Raw genomic sequence first — 16,294 nt, 5'->3', positions numbered from 1 at the left:
TATATGCTGACCCATAATCTGGTTTTACTGATTCACAAATAGCTTTGCATGTTTCACAAAGCCAAAAGCAACTGCAAACTTACCATTATAATAGTTATTTTTTGAACAAAATAAAGCAAAATTCATCTGGGATGAAAAGATATATTAAAGATATTTTGGAGTTTATTCATTTTTACTGAAAAAACCCTTATTTTTGCAAGAATGTAGCTGTTCTCTTTTATCATATTCTCTACTCGATCTTGAACAGAAAAACAATGACAGAAAAGTCATGTCAATTTTCAATATTTGGAGGCATTCTTCAGTGTTTCAAATGAAATGTCTCCATGTTGAAGAAAACAGAAAGGGGTGTTGCCAGAAAAAATATTTTTAAAAACAGAGTGTGCTTTTTGATGGAGTGCTCAGCTATCTCTCAGTCCAGTTGCCGTTATTAAGGGATTTTAATGTTACAAGATTAACAGCTCTGGTTGATCTCTTCAGCCTAAGATGTCTGATAGAAACTAAAATGCAGTCTACATTGAGAGATAAGAGATTTTATTCTTTAGTGTTTCAGAAGGACATTAGGCACATAATTGAAATTTATAACAGGAAGCAACTGCTGAGAACTTTATTTTCCTTCTTCTTTTCTCTTTTACAAGATTTAAGGAAAATTCCATATATAACTACTAAAGTCCTGTAATCTCATGCAGATATGTCTCACAAAATATTGTTTTTATTCAAACTGAAATTTTTTATTTGAATTGGATCCAAAATTGATTTCATAATTTTCCACAGCTACATCTCAACACCCACTTTCTTATAGTCCTGGTAAATAAAAAATAACTGTTTTTCAGTTTGGAAGGGATAGTTGCCTAGTATTCTTGTATACAAAAGATGTCTGTATGCACACATGCATGCACAGACACAGACACATACCCATATTGATATATTTGTGTGAAACAAAAAACACAAGAGAATGCATTCCACAGAGATGAAGAACTAGATCAGAGGTCCCCAACCTTTTGGGCACCAGGGACCAGTTCTGTGCAGAAAGGTTTTTCTGAGGACTGGAAAGTGCATGGTTTTGTGTGCTGCCTGCATCCCACAGATGGGACTTTGCTTGTTTGTATGGACCGGTTGCGGGCATGCCGCGGCCCTGTACCGGTCCATGAACCGGGGGTTGAAGACCCCTGAACTAGACGGTTGTGTGCAAAGCCAATGGTTTTTTTTAAATTTTCTTCTCCTTCATTCACTTCAGTTTTCACTGTAACACTTATTTCAAGTTGAAACAAAATCCCTCTACATTTTCAGGAATTGGACTTGAACCCAGCTACTACTTCAGACATGTCAAACACAAGGCCCGGGGGCCGGATGCGGCCCACGATGTGGTTTCATGTAGCCTGCGAAGCCATCCTGGAAACAGTGAGGGAACAGCCCCTACTGTCTTGGCCCCGGCCCAGGCCACTCGAGAGCCAATGTACAATTTTGTGGTGGCCATCTATGCTGAAACACATTCAGTCTTAGTTCCACAAGGCCATCTGGAAACAGCAAGGGACCGGCCCCTGCCACGTCAGCCCTGCCCCCTGGGCATGTGCTGGGGAGGTGTCACCCTTTGTGAGGAATGAAGAAATGCACCATCGCCTGGAAGTGGTCAGCAAATGGCCTCGTCTACTTCACACATCCGGCTTGATGGGCTCCGGGAGAGGGGTTTCAGCAGGCAGCGGGGCACTCTCCTCACAGCGCTGAGAGGCTGAACCAGGCGGCGCAAATTCAAAAAGAAGCGCGCCGCCGCTCAGCCCCCAGCCTACCCAATTTCAGCAGGCAGCAAGGTGCAAAGCTGGCGAGCTTCGCACTGCCCAGCTCAGCCTCTCAGCATGTGAGGAGAGCGTCCCGCTGCCTGTCAAAACCAGGCAGGCTGGGGGCTGGACGGCATTGCGCAGGTAACGTCGACTCTCACGTTGCTCATGGCGTCCCCTCCCCCAAAGCCCACCAAGCCAGATATGTGAAGTAGGCGATGGTGCATTTCTTCATTCCTCACGAAGGGTAACACCTCCCCAGCTGCGTTTCTTGCCTATTTTTCTCTCTTCATCAACTCAAATATTTTCCCACCACTTAGTTCTTGGAAGGAAGGAAGGAAGGAAGGAAGGAAGGAAGGAAGGAAGGAAGGAAGGAAGGAGAGGGAGAGTCTGAGGGAAGTCCTGCCTTAGTCCTGCCCTGCTGCCCTTTCACCATCTCCTTGCCCCCTCCTCCTGGCCTATCCTGGGGGGGTCTCCCATCCTATTGCTAAGGAAGCTTTGGATACAAAGCCAGGTCTCCTCCCATGAGGAGGAGCCAGGACAGCCGCCCTCTGACTTTGCCCTCATACCCATCATGAGTAACCTGGCTAAGGAGAGCAAGCACAGCAGCAGCAGCCTTGAGGAGGAGGTAAGTGCAGCTGTGCGCCCCCTTGGGGAAGTGGGGCTGGGCTTGGTGCCGCGGGTGCTCAAGGGCCAGGCTGGGCATTTGACCTCTGCTGTCCAGGGCTCCGGAAAGCCCGCGGCACCATCCAGCCCCCCCTCGCATGGCCTGAGAGGAACAGTGAGGCTCTTCCAGTAAACCATGCCTTGGTGCTTGCCCTGGTCCCACCCCCTTCTGCCAGAGACCCTCAGATCTGTCCCACTCCTGCCCAGCCCCCCACAGGCACCCTTGATGCGAACGATGTAGAGCTGGCCATGCCCACCCAGTAAGCCACACCCACTCCAGCCACGCCCCACCCAGTAGGCCACACCCACCCTGGCCATATCTACCCGGCCCGTGGACAACTGCAATGCTGATGCGGCCCTCAATGAAATTGAGTTTGACACCCCTGTACTACTTTATAAAAATAATTATGTCCCTTGCAAATGTCAAAGAGGATGCCCACACCAGTTCCCGCTGCCTTGTATTCTTAGCTTTCTCAGAGTGGTTTCACAGTTGTTTTTTTATTTTATTTTTAAAATGTATGAGTGCAATCTCAGTGATTCTGCTCAATCTTAGAAATCAAACTAAAGTCATATATTTGGGTAACAGCAATGAAAATGACAAAACATTACCAAGAATCAGAAAAAAAATATTTGTAGTCTAGCATCCTGTTACTAATGCCATCCATCCAGATAACGGTAATTTATATGATACATGTTGCTTGCTCCAATTAGTGTTCAAACACACCCTTTTCTGAACTCAAGGGTGAGCCAATCTTACTACACTTATCCTAGATGAATTTGTTTAACTCATTTTTTAAATCTGGTCTCATCCAGTTGTATTATATGATTTTCATTCCCCAAATCTCCAGCCAATAATTATTGGCTGAGAATGGAACTAACAACACATCTGGAGAATATCAGGTAGAAGACAAATGCTTTAACCCTTGTTAATCTTATCTCCTGTAAACAAGGTCATCCATATATATTGTATGATATAAGCTGATATACTGATATAGCAGTATATAATATTTCTGTGGATACATTTCACAATCCCCACCCTCCTTTAAAAAGAAAGAAAACAATTTACTCACTTGAAATTCCTCAGTTTTCTTCCTAGAAGAGATTTCTCTATCTATTGATTCTAAGGCTGTCCACTTGATATACAGTTCTGGATAGTGAACAGCAATTTAAAATTAGCAATAACAACAAACAAAACAAAATCTTATTCTTGGGGTCCATAACAGCTTTTAAAAAAATTCTCCTGGTAAGATTTTGAATTACCTAACTGAAGTGGTAAGAAATTGCCACCACAGCAAGTATTGTTGTTTCCTGTTACAAACATCTTTCTCTCACTTTTAAGCCTCTCTTGTTACCATCATTTTCTATCTGAAATAGCCTTTTGGGATTTGGAGCATGGAGAGAAAGGGTAAATATTGTACTTAGAAAGAGATGATAATCACATATACCTCTCAACTGTGCAAAGTCACTGTACTCCATAAGATTTGACAGAAATCCGCATTTCGAAAAGAAATTTGAAAAGCATATTTATCAAATTGAAAACCAGTAGGGAAAATCTTGGGTGATTTTTTTTTCTAATGGCACTTAAACAATTAGATAAAATAAGTTTTGACCTGCGAGCTAGCCAGCTCTTTCTAATGCTAGGCTAAGGGAGAAATTCTTAAGAAGTCAGATTCTCCATCTTGTTTCTGCTATGCAAAGGTTTGCACTTCAGCAACTGTTTTCACCAACAAGAATGTAGGGAATAATATTCAAGGTGAGGTTCTACCTAGGTATATCACAAGAAACACTGACGTTAATTAGTGATGCACCGATTAATACTCTAGAATTAATTCTATCCAAGAATTCGAAGTAGAACAAGGTGCCAATCATCCTATTGCTTGTCTTACGTGCTGGGGAAAATGCTATTATAGAAATAATTATTGATTTTTTTTCAAAAGGGACATTTAAATCAGTATTTGCTTTGCTTTTTTAATTGGTAAGTCAAAGAAAAAAGCTTCAGTTGTTTGAGGGTACAAATAATTTCTTTTACTACCTTATGTTATCGCTTTACAAAACTGAGTTTATTATACTCCTGTAAATGAGGATAATAAATATTTCTATTGCAGTTAGTGACAAACCCCAGGCTAGATCATTTCAGACATTCTGTTTCTTAACACATGCATGAAAAACTGTAAAAATGACATTATATGCATACAACAGAACTGGAGGATTACTGGTAATTCTTTCTGTAGGCAATATATATACGGCAGATGCTGCACAACCTGCAGTAAACTTCTTATAATATTTTAATGCCAGTGTATCAGCTAAGGCCCTCCCCAAAGTACCCTAAGAAGTGAGATTTACAACGAGGGCTATTATACTTTGAATATCCCAGTAGACTATTCTCAAGGCCCCCTTGAGGAAGAAAATTACTTTAGGTGCACACTACATTTTGTGCCACTTAATGGTGTTTTTGCACAAATACAATTATTACTCAGAGTATAAACTTTGCCGTGAAAGTCGTTTTCTTGCCCATTTCTCCAAGCGTCCCTCGGGATAGAGAGAAAAAAACTTGACCGCTGAACCTTTTAAACATTAGACGACCTTCTTTCGATTACGGGATGCTAAGGGTGTAAGCATAGTCACCATAAAGCGACAAATACAGTAGAACGGCCTTCGAGTAAACAGGACGAAGATGGGGTTTTCACCGAGTTTTATTTAACATCAAACCAGAATATATATGCAAGATGCTCGAGACCCGCTTTAAGGAGAGAGCAATGAGCCTCACCTCACCCTACAGCAAGGGCATTTGCGCAGTATTAGGTGCTTATTTTCAAAGCCGGTGGGTCCAACCGCGGTAAAGACTCAAAAATGTGCCGTGGGGCGCGTCTAATCCCTTTCCCGGATCTCTAGAAGGGGGGGGGCAGGGGGAGTGGGCTGGCCAATTGCCTCCTCCGTGGACCGCCTCTTGTCTGCCTGTTTACTTACTCGCTCTCCCCGCCCATCCCCCTCCTCCGCAGGGCACCACTGGCCGGACTGCCCACCTCGCCACTTCGGAGTTGCCGCCACCCCCGTCGCAGCCGCTGCCCCGGGAGACCTTCGCGCCCAGCCATGGGAGCGCTTTCCACTTGCCGGACTCCTCCTCCTCCTCCGCCTCGCAGCAGCCCCATTCGCCGGCCCTCTACTACTCCAGCTCCACGCTGCCGGCGCAGAGAGTGAGCTCGCCCTTGTCCATGCAGCAGGTGGGCTCGCCTACCAAGCTCCAGCGGGCGGGCTCCGCCTCCGAGAGCGGCGGCGGCGGCTACGGCACCACACAGCGGGTTTCCTCTCCCAAGCAGTCGCCCAGCCGCCTCGCCAAGTCCTACAGCACCAGCTCGCCCATCAACATCGTCGTCTCCTCGGCGGGGCTCTCGCCTTCCCCGATCCGGGTCACCTCCCCTCCCACCATCCAGTCCAACATCTCCTCTCCCATTCATCAGCTGAGCTCCACGATCGGCACCTACGCGACCCTCTCGCCCACCAAGAGGTTGGTCCACCCTTCCGAGCAGTACGGCAAACACTCCCAGGAACTCTATGCCACGGCCACTTTGCAGAGACCCGGAAGCCTAGCAGGTGAGAGAGAGTTAACGCTCGTTTTCCGTGTCGACGCCGTTGAAGTCGCGCCCTGCGAGGTCCTCTGAACTAGATCTGTAATCCTGATAGGTTCGTAATTTTGAGGGCTCTTGTTCGGAAAGGAGGGAGGGGCGGAATGGTGGTTGCTCACGTTCTCCTTCCTACCCCAAGTCCTGGCTTCAGCGATTCCTGCTTGTAAACTAATCTGTTTGAACTAGTCAAATAACTGACGATCCCAATAGAGAATAAGTGCCGAATAACAGATTGCATTCTCCTGGCCATCCTTAGAAGTAGAACTGAGGTAGTGCTGATTTCTTACTACAAAAGCAAGAGGTATATTTAGGTCTGTATCCTTTGCTGTTGACCCTTAACATTCCTTTCATTTCCACCATATTCTCCCTGCCAGATAAAAAAAAGCCCCATGGAAGGAAGTTTTTCTTTTAAATTAGAACTCCACTGTATTCCTTGAATAAATGTATAGTTTCTTATTTAGCTGGTATTACGTTCTTTGGTGCATAGTTATGCTACCAAACAGAATTTTGGAATGATTTCTTGTTTCCAGTAATATTAATGTGTTTGATATAGTTTGATATAGTTTGATATAGTTCCCATTCCTTAGGAAACACCTGGTTGCTGTTGTTTTTAAAAAAACTTGCAATTAAAGAGCAGTTATTGATCCTCTTGGTAATCAGATAACTAAACTGTGTTCCTTTCAGTGGGGAATTTTTTTCTGTTGTAAAAACCACCTGAAAGATATTGCTGTAATACCAGCTGTCATGCTCATGTGTTCTCTCATCTGATTTATGTGGCTAAATGTTGCATTTAAAAGAATTAGTTGGGAAGTGTTTTTACTAATACCTGGAAGATACTCAAGTATCTCCCCTTAAAAAAAATAAAGCAAAAGGGTAGTAAGCAATCTATTTTAGCAATGTGCTGTGTTATTAAAAAAATGAGACAAAATTAAATAACAGGTTTGTTCTCTAAGTGTAGTTTTATAATATCCCACCCTTCAAAGGAAGGGACTATAGGCTAGACTGAGAGATGAGGGGGAAATCCTGGAAGAAATTATTGGCAAACACTTCCATAATTCTGTTTTTTAAAAAAACCCTATGTATTCAATCACTAGAAATCAGTCTTGACTTGAGAAGTTCCATTTTTAATTATTTACTTGTTTGCATTGCTAATGATCTACATTTGATGGTTCCAATCATGTGTCCTGTTCTTGAAAGGCCCACATAATAAAAGATACATAAGATTATGAAAAATATAGAATGATCTGTGGAGTAGTTGTGGCCATGGTTATGACCAGAGAATGGCAAATATTAAGTTGAGCAAATGGCATGTTGTTTCAATAGTACTAACACTTTCCTTTTCCAGAGAAGTGAAGAAAGTTGGAAGAAATGTGAACGAATGTTCAGTTTCTGTTCTCTACTACAGCTTATAGATGTAGGACTGCTCCTTGGTGGTTTTTCTTACCTGGGGTCCCTGCAGGCACTACCTTCTGGAGGTCTAAAAATAGTGTAATTAATCTTTTGTATCATACTGTTGACTACTCATTTTGTCTCTGTTTAGCAAACAAAGGTATTGTTTGCTAAGTCCAGCAACTGATCCACTCACTAAATTACTGTTAGCTAACCTGAGGCCACAAAACTAATTTTCATGCAGCCTTTGAACTAATCTTAAAGCCAAATACAGAAAATTGATTCAGGCCTCTGTTAAGAGTGGTGACCTTTTCTGCAGCCTGCAGCGTGGAATGGAGAGAATATAGTTTCAGAAAGAGAAAAAAGGGGTATCGGAGAAAAAGAGCATCTACAGCTAATTTTGGCTCTGGACCCAGCCCCTGCTTGCTTTAGTCTCACACAACAGACTACCCTGAGGGGCAGGAAAAAGATGGCCTGCATTGGCTGATAAGTGTCTTCTAGTATCTGAGATTGCAAGGACAGCTTCTGTTTGAGTAGCAGTGACTGACTGAACCTGAGATGATTTGCAGTAAGATTGCAATCTCAGTAAGCAGTGGATCATTTATAATAGATTAGCCATATTAGCCCTTAAAAAGTATTTTCATGGTCCTTTTTGCAGTAATTAAACAAAGAAAAGCTGAAACTGTAATGGTGGATTTGGCTCATCCCCCCTTTTTGGTTCCTAGTCTACACTTTGGCTTCCATTCTTCCTTGTATCTCTTCTTCTTCTGGTATTTTTTTTTTTTGCCAATGGAGGGGACTAGGTATGTCTCTCTCTTGTCCATGCAGTTCCTTCTGGGACTACAAGGCTGAAGAGAAACCAAAGCAATTGGCAATCTAGACAGTACAGGGTAGTCCTAGACTTACAACAGTTCATTTAGTGACCGTTTGAAATGACAACAGTACTGAAAAAAGGGACTTTTGGCCGTTTTTGACACTCACGACCATTGCAGCATCCCCATGGTCATGTAATCAAAATTGAGATGCCTGGCAACTGATTAATATTTATGACAGTTATAGTGTCCTGGGGTCAGGCAATCATCTTAAGTGAATTGGGCTTCCTCACTGACTTTGCTTAACAGCTATATTGCTAACTTAACAACTGCAGTGATTCACTTAATAACTGTGGCATGAAAGGTCATAAAATGAGGCAAAACTCACTTAACAATCTCATTTAGCAATATACATTTTGGGCTCAGTTGTGATTGTAAGCAAAGGACAACCTGTATTAAAAGTAGCAACCACATTTCTATATTTTCAAATTAGAAAAAGCATGTTAGAAAAATATGACCATTTTAACTATTCATTTGGCCTACGTTGAACATTCTGGATAGCAGAAGATATGGGTTAGATATATTTAAAAATTTACAAATGTACTAAAGAGGTAAACAAGGGGCAAAGTTTAAATGAATACACAAAGTGGGTAATGTAAAAATGGCCCATGGATCATGAAAATAATTGCCTAAAGATGCTCATCTTATAGAAAAGAAAAACTAATTCCAGAGTAGATGGTTATATAATTGAATCATCATCACCTGCATAGCAAGAACATGTAATGGTTTTGTGTTTTTTTGGGACAGAGGAGTCTGCTAACTCAGCAGAGACATATGGGGGAAATGCAAATCATTCGTTTTTAAAACAACCATGTTTGTGTTTGATAAGCAAGAGAATTTACAACTTGGCTCTTATCCCTGCTGAAAAGTTAGTTTGTGTACTTGGAATCAGAAGATCTGAGTGCCACTTATGCTTAAGTAGGCTGTTTAACTGAATAGCGTTTTTTCTGTTGTTTCTATCCACTGCAATGTATTTTGCTTTTTATTGGAGAGGGTTGAAAGTTGTTTAGTGGGAGTAAATGTCATAGACTGCGTCTAAGGAGCCAGTTTTTGTGGACATATTTTGTTGAAGTTACTAATGAAAAACAAAATTTTAAGCATTGAATAAATTAGCTGAAATCGCATATCTTTTTGTGTTTGCTTAAAAAAAAATACTTGCAAGCCTTTAGGAGTAAACAGTCCTTTTCACAATGTTTGAGAAATAGTGTTCTATTTCTTCTCATCGGCTTTTTTTCACATGAATGGTTTCTTGGCTGGCTTGTTTGTTGGAAAGATCACTGAGAAGACCTCCTTCTACAGACTGGCGCCAATAAGTACCCACAGTCTTTGTATAATTATGAATCTTTTCAAATTGGTAACTACGGCATTTTGACACATTACATGTTGAGTGAAAAAGCCTAACGGTGACAATAGATGTTCTGTAGGTATAAATCAATCAAGAATAACTGAAGGTTTCTTGACTAGTGAATGACAAACTCACTATTTTATTGCTCTTTGAAAAGGTGAAGCGCGCTTGTTCCTCTTTTTAATTTTGAATTCAATATGGTTTGATGACACCATTTGCTTAGAATATCAATCTGAGTTACTGCCACACATCCAGTTAATTTATTCTGCAATTCCAACATTACCTAATACTTCACTCAGTGTTTGAGGTGCTTTATTAAAAAAAGAAAAAGATGTAATCCATTCATGCCATCAGAACCAAACTGCAAAAATCTAGAAAACTATCAGATGGGAGCAGAAAGATTTCTGTATCTTTTTCTTGCCCTCAGTTAGTCTTTTGGCTTCTTTGCAACTCAGATCTGGTAGTCCTATCATTACATTAAACATTATGTTATTTCCTACAATTTTATTTCTTATTACTTATCTTATTAATTATTTCCTAAACAATCTTGAACATTGTGTATAAATTGGAAGACAAAATAATAGTAACCACAAACGTAACTTTTTTCAAGATAGAAAAAAATAGACTCGTTCGTTTGATTTCTGTTGTCGAAAGTGGGGTTTTTTTGGTTTATTATACACACACTAGAAATTCAAGTCTTGTTCATGATAGATTATGACATCTCAGGAGAGGAAAACTGAATAAGTCTTTTGTTTTTTGTCTCTTGGTACTTTTTTTAATTCCACTGACTAATGAACTCTTGAATCAAAGGGTGTCTTTGTTAAATATAAAAAAACCCTGCCAAATCTCTTCAATTAAACTCTTTAGAATCACGGTACTAGAACTTAAAGTGGTGGGATGGGGGATATATTTAAAAGAAGTATTGTAAAAAATTATTATTTTGCCTTTTTACAAATAGGAACAGGATTTTTTTACCACTCTCCTTTAAAAAGTGGTACAATAATGTTGCTCTTCATGTGAAAAATTAGATCCTCTGTTCCCTGCCCTGAAGGCAGTGATACAATTTAATATTCAGTAACTGCTAACTGTTTAATCCCCTTAACTCTGAGCATCATATCTTTCTGGCTTTCCATTTAGTTCCATTTACTGCTTGTGTAAGTAATAGCTATGAGTATAATTTCACAGGTTTGCCTCTTTGAAAATGCTGCCTGATTAGAAATGTATACTGTTGTGTGTGTATATCTTTAGGCCACTCTGATGTGAAAGAATTAGCCTTTTGTCACACAGAGAGCATATTTAAGTTTTGTGTTTGCATTTGTAATTTGTATATACATTTTATTTCATTTATCAGAATATGAAATACAAAGGCAAATAAAAAATAATGGGAAACCAGGGGGAGGAAAAAGAGAAGAAGAGAGAGTATGGGGTTGAAGGGGGTGGGAAAGGCATTCCAACTCTTTTTAGCATAGTAGAAAATAATAACATGATAGCCCAGTGGTTCTCAACCTGTGGGTCGGGACCCCATTTGGGGTCGATCGACCATTTCATGGGGGTCGCCAAGCAAGGCTGTCCGCCATTTTTTTGTCCGCCATTTTTTTCCCTTTTCCGGCGGGTGCCTTACCTCCCTTGGGCTGGGCCAGCTGGTGGTCGGCCTGCTCCGTCTCTGCTGCTTGCCAGCTACGCCTCAGCCGGTGCAGGGGGCGGAACCACGCATGCACGGCGCTCCCGGGCAGGGAAAGTCCTCGACTTACAACCGGTTGGGTAGTCCTCAACTTACAACCAGTTTAGTCCTCGGCTTACGACCGGTTTAGTCCTCGACGTACGACCAGTTTAGTCCTCGACTTACGACCGGTTGGGGTCACGGCATTAAAAAGGTTGAGAACCACTGTTATAGCCTCAACATTTTACTTTTACATAGTAGTATATATACTAGCCATTTCTATAATAACGTAATCTGTGGATGTTGGAAATTTGCACTGGATGGTGGATTCTCTGGATGTTGGAAATTTATGATGAGGCCCTTGTCAGTATAAAAAAAGTATGCTATTTAATTGCAAACATTTTATTTGTATTTATTTGCTGTGATGATGAGATTATCTATGGTCCTGTCTCTCCCCAAGGGTATCTACCCATTCTGCTAGATCTGATGATGTCGGGGCACTTTTAATATTCCTTTCTTCAAATATTGCCAGTTAGAGGGACCTGGATAGCTCTTCCTGCCTTTGGAACACCCCCCCCCCCAGCTGTGGTAGGCAAGCCACGAAGATTCGACTTTTCCCATAGGCATTAGGATAGTGTGAGGCTGGAACGCAATCAGGTTTTATTATGAAAGTGTAGAGATGCATGGCAGTTTGGGGAGGCTTTCCTGTTTTTATTGTTTTTTATAGATTTATAGTTGTTTGTGAGTGGCCTAAGGTTATGTTGCCTAAGATGGACAGCTATATAAACCTTTAAATAATTGCATACATAAAAATAAGTATAGTATTCATGGATCTTGGTAGAGAAAATCATGACTTATTGAATAAGGAATGAATGTTAAGTCTATGATCCATCCCCTTTCCTCAGACATGAGTCTTGATCATCTTAGTTTCATAAACCAGTTTTTCATTTTGTCTACAATAATATATTTACTGGTTGGTTTCCAATTTTACTTGGCAAGCTAACATTAAACTCCAGTCCTTTCTTTGTAGCAAAATGGAAAATTGGCTTATAGCAGGGGATGGCATTTCCATGATCTCAAACTAATATTTGCATTCCCCTCCCCCCCACCGACATCTCTTGTTGTGTTGGTTGCAATGTTTGATGCTGACCTAAAACAATTATCAAGAATAGTTTTGAAATATATATGTAGTTTAAAAAAGCAAAACAAAACTGTAAATATGAAACCAGGAAACTGGAAATGTGTGTAATCATTATATTTCTTGAAATAAATATTTCATGTTATCTGAGCAAGGGCTAGCTTTTAAGATATTTGTTTGATATTCCTGGGTTATATTTTTAGTGCTGAAACTGCTGTCAGCTGAATAAAATATGGTATATGGTTTGGCTTTAAAATATTCATTATCTCAGTTTTACTGTCCCATAAATAAGCTCTTTGTTGTCTTTCCTATTATCATTTTGGGACTCATTTCCACAAGTTTGTGAATGTTGTTTATTTTGAAGATGAACTAGATTTAATGTCCCATACTTTGTAATATTACTTCTCTATGTTTCTTGTTCAAGATATATTTAGATTTTGTTTACACAGAGGAAAGTTTTTGTTTTCTTCTTTCTTTGCAATGTAAGACTTGGAAGTTTTCTTTCATCCCTTGGTCATGTCTGGTACAAGAGCTGGTTTTGTAAAATTGTAATAATTGTGGTATTGCCCATTTTCACAAGGTTTTCCTTTTGTCTCTAAACCTTAGGTAGATTCAGTTTTGCATAACTTAAGATTAGACTGTTATCTGTCAAAAGGAAAATATATTCTGAATTTTTGTCAATGGATTTGTACCAATTGATTAATCATACTTGGCTAAATATGATCTTGTCTCAGTGTATATGAGCTTTTCTAGAAAGCTTTCAAATACAACCAGTCTGCTTTGTGGGGACTCATAAAGTTAACACATGCATGTTGATGTTGTCATGGCTTGTGCCTTGCTTATTTTAACAGTGTATTTGTTTTCTTGGAGAGCTTTTGGAAATGTAATTGCACTCCCACTATACACAAACACGTCTAGTAACAAAACAGTGCATTAAATTTGGATGCAGTTTAGATTTCAAGAAATAGTTAAGCAATTTGTCTCAATTATTGAAGACGTATTTGTCAGAGAAAAGATTACTTGGTTGGATAGTCTGTCATACAAGAGTTTAATTGAAAATGTGGCTAATATTAAGGAACAATTGCACATGTCTTCTGTAAAGTAAATGATCATTCTAAATGCTAGTTTGGGGTATACTAATCTTACTTTACATTGCAAACTGGGGAAGGACGCTAAAGTGTATTCACATTGAGTGAGGCAGGCAGTAAATTTCCTTGAATTTCCATCCTACAGTATCTATCAGGCAAAGAGGCAGATACTCAGTGGAGAAAGAGCCCTGGTTACCTGGAGCAAGACACTAACAACTTGTTCAACAATTATCAGGATTATAAGATTAGTTGCTATAGTTAATGCTTGGTTACTAGGTGAAGACTGCCTTTTCATAATGAGGAGTAAGACATAGCCAAATCTAACTGTTGGGCTTCTCACAGGAACGGCTATACGTAATCAAGACAACTCCTTATTCTGTAAGAACCTCACAGACACATCTAGGGCATATTAGTTTCTTTATTGCAGGTCAGAATGAAGCTATATTGAATGAAGCTATAAATATTCTGCCTAGAAGTATATGGATAAGTATTTGTCCCAGAGTTTAAATTCTTAGTCTTTTCCTCTTACTTTTTCAAGTCAATGGAAATCTGATCATTCTTTTTATCAGCCTGAGATTGGACTGGCACTTGTTCAGTGTTTTTATATGATTCTGTCTGACCTAGAAACAACTGATATTTGCTGTACCAGCTGTAATGGGCTGTGAGAATAACCTTGCAGAAGAGGAGGAAGAGCCACAGCCATGGGAATAGCTGATTAAGAGCAGGAATACAATTTGAGAAAGCATGTCAGACTGAATCGTCCCTAGTTCTCTGTAGTATTAAGGTGAAGGGGTGGGAGGCACATTCGGAATTGCAAGATTCTGTAACTATAACCCTATAATAAAAGCAGTTTTAGTATTCATGGCTTTGGTGTTGGACTCTGGTCCACCAAAAAAAGGCTGATACTAGCTCTGTTCTAACATTATTTGTACTGCACTGTCATTTTTCCCATGATGTAGAATATACAGGTACTCCGTTGAACATATTCCCTACTTTTAGCAACTTTTAACACCAAGCTGCCCTCTTTATTAAGCTGAATAAAGTTTGACCATAAATTCTGTGTAATGTATCTGTTTTGTTTAGTTCAGTAAATGTTGTTCTTGGCAAAAGTGAAAGAAAAACGTATTGTCTTCTTGCATAGAGATATCTGTGCTATGTTACCTCATAACTTTTCTGAAAGCTGGATAGTATGGGGGTAAGCAGTTCTGGGATTCTTGCCTTTATTTATTTTATTTGTCAATTTTATATGGCTGCCCATCTAACCCAGTGACCATGTGTGATGTACAATAAAACCAAGAACTAAAACATTTTGCAAGCCCATTCAAACAATAAGCATGGATAAAAGAAGACCATGAGAGGGAAGATATTTACATACGGTATAATCATGCATGCAGGCTCTCTGTTATCAGAGGATCCCCAGGCATGCAGGGAAAAGGAAAACACATTTTGAGAGCTTTCTCCTGTGTTTACAGTTTTTATTACTTTATAATATAAAATACAAAAATACAAAGGCAAATAGTAGGAAAATAAAGGGAGAGAAAGGGGAAAGGAAAAGTGTAGAAAAGAAGGAGAAAAGAAAAAAAGCCATTGACTTCCAACTCCCTTTAGTGCAGTAGAATAAGGCATTAACATCAAACCTCAACTTTTTACTTTTATATAATAGCATAAACTATGGTGCTATGGTGCTCGAGAAGACTCCTGTGAGTCCCTTAGACTGCAAGGCGTTCAAACGATCAATCCTAGAAGAGATCAACCCCGACTGCTCTTTAGAAGGCCAGATCCTGAAGTTGAAACTCAAATACTTTGGCCACCTAATGAGAAGGAAAGACTCACTGGAGAAGGGCCTAATGCTGGGAAAGATTGAGGGCAATAGAAGAAGGGGACAACAGAGAATGAGGTGGCTGGATGGAGTCACTGAAGCAGTAAGCGTGAACTTAAATGGACTGCAGAAGATGGTAGAGGACAGGAAGACCTGGAGGAACGTTGTCCATGGGGTCGCGATGGGTCGGACACGACTTCGCAATTAACAACAACAAGTCATTTCTATAACAACAAATCTCTCTAGTCAGTAAAACACAAAATCAAAGTTTCATTTTTTTCCCACCTCAAGCACAAAGTCCAGAAGCGGTTTCCAAGTAGAAACAAAAGTACTTACATTTTTTTTTTCTTTAATCAAAGCAGTCAATTTAGCCATCTCTGCTAACTCCATCAACTTCTGCAGCCATTTGTCCATTGTGGGGATCGAAATGTCCTTCCATTTTGGGGCATAAAGTAGTCTTTCTGCCATCAATACGTATAACATCAAAGTTCCAAATCTTTTTCCATTAAACCCAAAAGAAAAGTTTGTGGTTTTATTTTTATATTCACTTTAAGAATTTTCTGTATTAGAATATGAATCCTACTCCCAATATTTCATGTCCACCATAAATTATAAAAGGTCCCTTCTTTACATTTACATTTCCAACATTCATTTGAAATACCTTTATACATTCTGGATAGCTTGTCTGGTGTTAAATATTAGCGATACATCATCTTATAGAATTTTTTTTTTAATTGTAGTTTAATGTAAATTTTAAACCTTTCATCCACATATTCTCCCCTTGTTCAAGCATAACATTATATACAAAATTCCTTGCCCACTGAATCATACAATGCTTTACATGTTCACTTTTCATATTCACTTACAGTAACATTTTATAGACCTTAGCAATAATATGTTCATCATTACACACAATAAGATT

The 16,294-nt window shown here is 39.8% G+C and overlaps 1 protein-coding gene across 1 annotated transcript in view; it reads left to right on the top strand.

The window, feature by feature from the left end:
• LOC107297578 (catenin delta-2) overlaps positions 1 to 16,294 on the top strand; it is a gene marked incomplete at its 5' end in the record, with an annotated part of 120,721 nt that overhangs the window by 91,747 nt on the left and 12,680 nt on the right. Inside the window, one exon of the mRNA XM_015826939.1 lies at positions 5,438 to 6,029. Within this exon, the coding sequence (XP_015682425.1) occupies positions 5,438 to 6,029 (592 nt within the window). The remainder of the gene's footprint in view (positions 1 to 5,437; positions 6,030 to 16,294) is intronic.

This window comes from Protobothrops mucrosquamatus, unplaced genomic scaffold (genome assembly GCF_001527695.2).
Source record: "Protobothrops mucrosquamatus isolate PMUCROS unplaced genomic scaffold, P.Mucros_1.0 scaffold3393, whole genome shotgun sequence".
Classification (NCBI taxonomy): domain Eukaryota; kingdom Metazoa; phylum Chordata; class Lepidosauria; order Squamata; family Viperidae; genus Protobothrops; species Protobothrops mucrosquamatus.
Note: the sequence above shows the minus strand (reverse complement) of the source record. Positions and strands in the feature narration are given on the sequence as shown.